Source organism: Cyclopterus lumpus, chromosome 16 (genome assembly GCF_009769545.1).
Source record: "Cyclopterus lumpus isolate fCycLum1 chromosome 16, fCycLum1.pri, whole genome shotgun sequence".
Classification (NCBI taxonomy): Eukaryota; Metazoa; Chordata; class Actinopteri; order Perciformes; family Cyclopteridae; genus Cyclopterus; species Cyclopterus lumpus.
The window spans coordinates 3517605-3526455 of NC_046981.1; the positions used below are offsets into that span (position 1 = coordinate 3517605).

An 8851-nucleotide genomic window follows, 5' to 3' on the forward strand; every position below is an offset into this window, starting at 1 on the left:
AGTAATTAACAGAATAAAGAAAATGTACTATCTATATGCTTTTGCTTTGGTTAAATGAGCTTTAATAATTAATGCAATTCACTCTTTTATTCATTTATTGACATTATAAAACAGTACATGTTTACACAGTCACATGGGAACGATACACTGGTTCAAGGTTTAAAAAAACAAACAAACATAAAAACTGTAAAAGCTACAAAATGTTTCAGCTTTAAAAGAAGAAGAAATGTCCTCGTCGGCATGACGTCCCTTATTGCTCCTCATTGACCTCTGACCCCAGCGGGGTCGCATTAGTCGTACCTCGTTATCCGCTCGCACAGAGGGCCGGAGAACGCGGCGCGACATCGGCATTTGTCTGGAGAAATGCACTTCCCCCCGTTCCAGCAGGACTTGGTGCACACGGCTGCAGGCGAGAAAAACAAGACGGCGTTAATCTCACCGTCGGGGGAACCCGAGAAGCGAGTTAATGACTCCGAAGAGCTCGCGAAGCAGAGCGCCACAAATCCACGAACGGAGGTGAAAAGTGTTTCCACGTGTGTCACATCTGGAAAAATACGCATCATCCGATACGCATCACCTCAGCGGTTTTTGGCAGATATCTGCATTGAGCCTGAGGAAAGCGCCGACTGCGTGGAAGTGCTCGGCCTCTCGGGGGTTGCCAGTTTGAAAACTCACCGACGTGGCAGGCGCCGCCCAGCCATCCCTCCGGACAGCTGCAGACCCCCGGAGCCACGCAGGTTCCCCCGTTCGTACAGCCTTGGGGACAGATCGCTGCGGGGAGAAGACGTCGTTAGCCGGAGGCGGAAATAACTACGACTGAAAGGGAAGCAGACAATTAGCTTAGCTTAGCATAAAGACTGGAAATGGCTAGCTCGGCCCAGAGGTTCCAAAAACTAAAGCTCAACGATTTAACATATTATACCACTATTTCTTGTGGCTCGCCGTTTTATTTGTTATGCTAAGCTACGAGGCGGCTAGCTGTAGCTCCACGTTAAGCGTACAGACACGAGAGTGGTGTCGATCTTCTCTTCCAACGCTGTCGTCCTGCACACGAAGAAAGCCTTTTTAAATGTCTTTAGCGTGCCGAGAGGCCGGCTTCCATTTGCCGACTTTGACCTCTGGGGTCAAGACGCGGGCCATAAACCATAAACCATAAAAGCTCACCCTCCTGGCACTTTGAGCCGGTCCAGCTCGAGGAGCAGATACACTTGGCCACTCCGTTGACGGCGACGCATTCCCCGTTCCAGCATCCGCCGTCACACGTCACTGCCAAAAGACAAGACACCCGTCAGCAGTGGAGAGATGCTCTGACCCGTCGGGCCTGATTACCAACAATGCATTTATTAAATCAACCGTTTAGTTATATAGTCTGTGTATGGTATCGCTCTGCAACAAGTACATCGTCTAAATCAGAGCTTCCCAACCTTTTAAAATAGCTGCTCTAGTTTAACTGGAGGTTGGAAGGAATCTGGTGTGTGTCTGATAAGAGAGAGACAGCTGTGTGGACATAGATATATTTCTACTGCAATGAAAATACAGGACACGTACTGTATTATATTTAACACACACTTCAACCCGCTCACCTTTTTGACAAAATCTTCCTCCAAATCCCGCAGGACATCTGCATTTCCCAGGGCGAAGGCACGTCCCTCCATTCTTACACTTGGGATAACAGTGGGCTGCAGTTTGGACACACACACATTTTGACATTACTCTTAATAAAAAGACACGTTTTGAACAAGGGAAATAAGTTATTACGGAGAAGAATGGGGTCTTTTGTGGCGTTTAAAACAAAAATAAGATGCACGTTAATGTAAACTATTCATTGTATTATCCATATGTAGAGGCATTGGTTCCTCTACAGGAGGACACATACTATACTGACAGGTTACAACTAAATACATGTTACACTTTAAATGCATTAAATACTAATTAATATTAAAGGGTGTGTGACATCACCATACTGGCAGCTCTCTCCTTCGTAGCCCTTGGAGCAGTAGCACGTGTCGTTGCGGATGCAGATCCCTCCGTGGGTGCACTGCGGCTCGCACCTCGCCTTCGGGTCAAACACGAATCCGACCGCGACTCCCCGGGGCGCGTCCGAGCGCGCCGCCGAGCACAGCGCGACCAGGGCGGCCACGAGCGCGGCTGAAGCGAGACCCGCGACACCCATGTTCGCTTGTTGTTGTTGTTGTTGTTGTTGTTGTTGTTTGTGTCTCAAGCGGGGAAGAGTTCGGAAGCAGCAGCCGGTGCAAGGTCGACGGAGATGGAGGAGAAAGTACCGGGACCTCCCTCTCAAGTCGTGGCCGCGGACGCACACCGGGGGCCCGGTTAGTGTCGGGGAAGGGGGCGGGGCGACTTGGAAGACTCTTACACTTTGTATTATACCTCAAACATTGCAGATAGATTTTATGTTTTTGTGTGTCTGGGGCAAATTACACTAATGGAAAGTGAGAAAATATTCAGATTATGGTCTGTTTCTAATCTGACCATCCAAAGAAGTTAATCGTTCATCATGTGAACACACAGTCATGATGTCATCCGCCTCCAATGGACCAGGTTTTCGAGGTTATTGTGTGTGTGTGTGTGTGTGTGTGTGTGTGCGTGTGTGTGTGTGTGTGTGTGTGTGTGTGTGTGTGTGTGTGTTCTCGTGCAGACGACATGTGGGGAAGCCATCTCCTTGTACCTGGTGAGATGAAGTGCTGGGGGAAGGTTTGCTGTAATGGCAAAAACACAACCACATCCGTCTCTGTCGGGCCTTTTTGGACATTGGAGCCCCGAGCGAAGGCTCGCAGGAAGGAAGGAGATTTCCATATGAAAAATAACTTTTTACCATTTACCCAATTGAAAGGCCGTGTGACCTTCATGACCAAAGCTGTGACCTTTTTGTCGACTAATCGATTAGTTGATTCTGTAAAACGGTGTTTGAATCTTGTGTTTGCCATGAGTTTCCTGGAAATAAGTCATTCAGCATGAAAAAGCATCAACAAAATAACTAGTCGACTAAATAAATCTTAATCGACCTAAATAAAACATCAATTTAGGTACTGTACTTTATTTTATGGCCCACTAACATACCGGCTCAGTACAGGGAGGAAACTGAAAGTGTGTGTGTGTGTGTGTGTGTGTGTTTGTTGGCGACATGCATCCCAGTAAAGCTCTGGTCCAAACCAGTGACCCGGATCTCACAGAGGAAGTGAGCTGATGTTTGCAACAGATGTGAACACAGCGCGAGACGCTGTTGGAGTCCGAGAGCCTCAAACTGAGCAACGTGCTCACGGGCGCCCTCTGGTGGCGGCGCCAATGAATGACGTAAGATTTAGGTGTCTGAAAATGTTTTAATTAGTTCTCAATACATACAACAAATTGAATGATTTAAATTGCTTTGAAGTCTGATAATCATATTTATGCTCTCAAATAATTTAAACTAGTTCCCTATCATAAATACGAATGCATTTTAACCGACTAACAATTAGTAAGAGAAATAAATGACCAACTATTTTGAAAGTTTGACGAAATACAATATAAAATACTTTTTTTGTCTTCCATTATCCTCAAAATGAATATCACTATTGTTTTGTTGCCATTTCACAAATGTTTACACGTTCATTTTTCATAATTTAAAAGTATTTTTAATTCAAACAGTGAAATAACAGCATGGTGAGAGATGAGCGGACCACTCGGCGCCACCCGGTGTGTACAGAGAATATTACAAGCCTACAAAAAAACAAAATAAATCAAAGAACTTTCAAAATAAAACAGGATATTTTTATTTCCAGCTTCATGCACGAGAAACAGAAAATCTGGAAGAAGAATTATGGAAGAGTTGTATGAGGAGGAGCAGAATTAATACGCTTGGTTGTTGTTGTTGGACGAGGATGTGAGAAACTCTCGTCCAATCAAACTTCAAATGAGGCATAACGGCAACAGAACGGCGTTCAAATCCTCAACTATCACGAAGGGTCGGAGCTCAGATCTGTTTCCCTTATGACGACGTTAAAAATTGTATAAATGGTCCCACCAAAAAAAAGATTTTTTAAATGCAACAATGTAATATTGTAGTGTTTGGACAATTTGAGGCGTTTTGATGTCTCAAAGAGGAAGTTTATATTTATTTTTAAAACCCAAGAACACCAGTTACCTCGTGGCACGAGCTCTAGATGCAGAGTGGGTTAAAATAGACCCAAAAAAAACTGTTATTGCAAATGACCCCGAAGAGGAGAACGTTTTGAAGCGAGCCGTAAAGTGTTACATTCACACACACACGTCTGCATCTTAAATCCTTCTTTTTTTTTTTTTTAAACGTCGTCACGTCTGCTTTAAAACCACTCGAGCTAAACATGAGAAAAGACCTAAACTACCGGAACTCAAAAATACAAATAAAAAGACAAATAAAGAGATAAAACTCTCCATTGCTCTAATATCAAGAATCATATTTTCGATGAAACAAAAATCAAAAGAGAGAGAGAGGAAAGAGCAGGACGGGGGTTTTTTTTTTCTCCCCCTCGTGAACTTTAGCCGTCGTAGTTTTTTTATTTAAAAAGTGGCATCGAGTAGTACTCGACTGTCATCTTTAATATCTGTGGTTATAGATCACGTTAAAAGTGCTTCGTATCAGTAGTGTTCATGTTATTGACCGTGTGAGTGTCTACTACGGATGTGGATATTACATCATGTTTGTTTTGTTGGCACCAGAACAACTACAACCCGTCGGTTAGATAAGTTACCAAGAGGAAAGTGGTTTGAGGGGAATTAATAATGAATGAGCCACTGACTAGTTTAAGAAAAGTTAAGCCCCTCCCATCATTCCATTATTTACAAAGACTTCCTCCCTGGAAGTCAGACGTTTTTTCTTTATTTCTCCGCAGTGTTTTTGACGCCTTTGGATCTTTTTTTGTCGATTTTTTTCATTTTTTTTTACTGGTAGACCTGCACGCCCCCGTGCAAGGAGGTGGTGTTCCCCCCGCAGTCCACATACTGGTACATCTCCTGGGAGACCTGCTCCACATGGCCGAAGTACGACGTGGTCACCGTCACCCTGAGAGGACAAAAACAACAACGCTGAGTCAACAGTTCATCGGACAACAAGGTGAGACGCCAACTGTCACACATCTGCCTCAAAGGGCTTCAGATCGGGGAGAAACTCCCCAAAACGCCTTTTTACAGGGGTAAGAAATGAAAATGACGGAGAGTTTTCTTCTCACATCACAACACTGATAACTTATATTATATCTCGGTGTGTGTGTGTGTGTGTGTGTGAGCTTAGTGTACTTTTTGAGCTTTTGTGTGGCTTTCTGTTTTTTCCGATTCATTCTCCAGAGATGTTAAATGTTCGTCGGGTAAAGAACCGCGTTGTTGAGACTGAAGATATTAAATCAGTGTGAATAACGACAGTAGAATCTCACGCACTATATTTACGTCAAAGCACCAGGATGTGCGGGAAGAAATGCGTTAAAAAAACCAAAAACACGGGCCGTACTCACTGCATCATGACCACGATGTTGTGGACTTTAATGGTCGGCAAGGTGCAGTAGTCACTGTAAGGAAGGAAGGAAGGAAAGGAAAGGAGTGGTGATGACTCAAATGCTCAAAGTGCAGACGGTTCATTTTCTACGACTTCCAGAAAAAGATACTCACAACATGTAACTCATCTCGTCAGCAATGGTGGTGGGAACCGTGTAGTCCAGCTGCAAAGGAACGCGGTTATAAAACGGCATCAGACGTGGACAGAAGAGAATATAATTCTCTACTTTTTTTTACGGTTTAATTGGTGAAAAGTCGCCCTGTAATAATATATAAACTATAGGCTCCGCCCACCTGGCGCTCGTCCAGCGGGATGATCACCGAGCTGTTGCTGAACTTGGCCTTGCCGATCACCGTCTTGGAGAACTGCACCTGGGCCGTGATGTTGGTCACGGACACGGCGTAGTAGTTGTTGTTGGTGATGTTCAGGGTGCTCTGGACGGGGAGAAGAAAACAATGCAAACTGAACCCCCCGGGGGGGGGGGGAAGGGAAGTATTTGTCTGTCTAGCTGCTAAATAAAAACGCCTCACCGTGATGTTGAGGTAGACGATTCGCTTGCCCAGGTCGTAGGAGACGTAGGCCGACTTCACGCCCACGTAGGAGACGTCGATGGAGCGAGGGAAGAGGAAGAAAACCGCCAGGCAAGACAGCAGCAGGCAGAGCGCCACGGAGATGGTGACGTAGAGCTTCCTGCGCGAGGCAGGAGAAGAGGGAAGTTAGACCGGAGAGACTCTCACGCCACTCATGTTATTAAAAAAGGAGACTCACGTCCTGCTCGGCCTCAGCCGCTGGTCGCTGTACGGGATCAGAGCCACCAGTTGATTCTCTTGACCTGGTGGAGAGGTGTCATTGTTAGTGTGTGTGCGAGGGATTGATGATTGATTTATTCTTAAAGGGTATTTCTCAACCTGGACTCCTATTTTTCCACGTTTTCCTGCATGCAGGCGACTCCTCGCTGGATGAAAGTCCACTTAAAAGTTCATGATTTAGTATTTTAAGGTTTATTATTATTATTATAATAAAAGCCTTTCAGGTCCTTTTCCAGACACCTGGAATGACAATCTGAGCGCGTCGGGTGACAAAATAAACAAGCGGCGTCGCCCCCGAGCGATGACGTCACATCCTGTTTATCCATCTTTAGACACAAACTCATGGGGAACATCGTGTCCCAAGTTACCCTTTAACCCCCCCAAAACAAACAACAGGTCATGAGAGTGTTTACACTTCATGCACCAATGAAATGGTTCCTCCCATTGAATTACACGTGTTTAGTGACACGTTGACTAATTCAGCGGCTCTATATTTAACTTTAAGAGCGTCAATCTGTCATGAGACATCCAGAAGAGATCGATCAACCGGGACGTCTTTAAGTTGAGTAACTTAAAGACGTCCCGCACAATTTTATTTTGTCTTTCTCTTGCACATTATTATGCATTTGCTCCATCTGTGGTTTATGAATTTAGATAAAACTAAGACTTCTGCGTGCACCGGTACTCTAGATCTGGTACATGAACATCCTCACTACAGAGGTGCTCTTCGTTACCCACGATGCTCGGCGGGGGGGCGACGCTTTACCTCGCGGTATCCGGCCGGTGCCCTGGCACGTCGGGCAGGTGACGCTGTCCCGTCCGGTGAACTCCACGTAGGGGAACTGAGACACGTCTCCGTTCTTTCCGTCCTCCTCGCCGCCCTCTCCGGAGGCCGTCAGCGCGTCCTGACTCTCGTCTTTGGGGTTGGCGAACAGGGAGTGGAACTTCCCCATAGCTGCAGCCGTTCTGTAGGCACCACACAGGAAGGTAGCGTGAGCCTGTGTGTGTGTGTGTGTGTGTGTGTGTGTGTGTGTGTGTGTGTGTGTGTGTGTGTGTGTGTGTGTGTGTGTGTGTGTGTGTGTGTGTGTGTGTGTGTGTGTGTGTGTGTGTGTGTGTGTGTGTGTGTGTGTGTGTGTGTGTGTGTGTCAACACAGAGTGCATAAGAGTGTTTCCATTCTCTTGCCAGTTAGGCCTCAACTGAAAACACATTTGATAAACTCACGATAACATTCATAAACAAACCTAATGTTCAACATTAATGCAGATTACTGGTTATCCTGTTAAAACGTATTGTAACTATTTAATAACTCCAAGTTATATTCTACATTATGAGCTTTTCAACGGAAATAATACACACGTGTGTGTATGTATTGAAACACGTTTTGTAAACACTAACATTGTGCACGTCTTTTGTCAACAGCCGTCCATCAGGGACTACATTACGTAACACGGGTCCGTCCTAAAAACGCACCGCAGTCAGTCGGGGGAGCCCATTGTCTGCTGCTCGCGTTGCAATGTGCACATTGCACACATTGCACGGGACGACCAGGAGTTCACGCAACAGAGTGATGCAAACACGGTGACGCGCAGAACCCGACGGGCCGCCATGCGAGTCTCGATCCGCATGAAGAACACGACGTACCGGCGGAGGGATACACCCGCTTTAACGTCGTGGTTCTCACCAGCAAACGAGATTTATTATTGTTGGCCCTTTTTTTTTTTTTTTCAATGACTATTTCAACGCAATACGCAAAAAAAAAAACGGCGTTTCGTGTCGTGTCGTCGCGTATTTGACATTTTTTAATCCACTTAACGGGTCCTGACGCAGTCACGCGCAGTCACGTCACTACAGCCGGTAAAACGTCTCCACGGGCCGGTAAACTAGTGCGGGCCAAAATGTTACTTTGACGTCCTTACCCGGTTCCGTTTTTCACTTGTTTGACAGTCGTCGTATCCTCGATGTTTGTTGTGCTCGGAAGACCGAGAGGGAATGACGTAGACGGGTAAGCCCCGCCCCCCTCTCCCCCATTGGACAGCCTCGTGCCGGGGAGGGTGGCCATTGGTGGAACAGACGGGCATCTCTACTGCCAATGCAGTCACATTATTTAGTAGAACTACAAATCCCATTATACAATAAAACTATATGACAAGTTCCGCATTAAAAGTGTTTCTAAATTGAAAGTCAAAGCAGCCCATAATTACCTGTTTTTAATATTAATAAACAAGTATTCATCGTTATATTATATCATTTGGATTTGTATAATGGATTATCATTTAACAAGCATTTTCTTTTTTTATTAGTGCTTCGGTATTTGAGTAAATGCACTTTACTTGTTACATTCCTCCACCGACTGTTATGCATATGTAATATATCTTATTGGATTGTTATTACTGATGCATTATTATTTAATCAGCGTGTTTATATTGTAAATTGTTCCAGTGAAGAAAATTGAACATATCTTTATGCCTCAAATTTGTAAGTATTTGATCAAATGTACTGCGTTATTTAGATCCCCGA

General features: G+C 45.0%; 2 protein-coding genes across 2 annotated transcripts; both read right to left on the reverse strand.

The window, feature by feature from the left end:
• Positions 1-251: 251 nt before the first annotated feature.
• On the reverse strand, positions 252-2173 carry LOC117745759 (von Willebrand factor D and EGF domains). The gene is made up of 5 exons (XM_034554288.1): positions 1960-2173; positions 1584-1679; positions 1165-1266; positions 676-771; positions 252-403 (listed from the first exon to the last, which is right to left on the reverse strand). The coding sequence occupies exons 1-5, from the start codon at positions 2171-2173 to the stop codon at positions 291-293; spliced, it is 621 nt and encodes a 206-aa protein (XP_034410179.1). The 3' UTR covers positions 252-290.
• Positions 2174-3746: 1573 nt separating this feature from the next.
• Positions 3747-8341, reverse strand: tmem106ba (transmembrane protein 106Ba). The gene is made up of 8 exons (XM_034553951.1): positions 8251-8341; positions 7100-7299; positions 6293-6356; positions 6055-6214; positions 5818-5958; positions 5638-5687; positions 5484-5537; positions 3747-5038 (listed from the first exon to the last, which is right to left on the reverse strand). The coding sequence occupies exons 2-8, from the start codon at positions 7284-7286 to the stop codon at positions 4918-4920; spliced, it is 777 nt and encodes a 258-aa protein (XP_034409842.1). The 5' UTR covers positions 7287-7299; positions 8251-8341; the 3' UTR covers positions 3747-4917.
• Between the last annotated feature and the right edge of the window lie 510 nt (positions 8342-8851).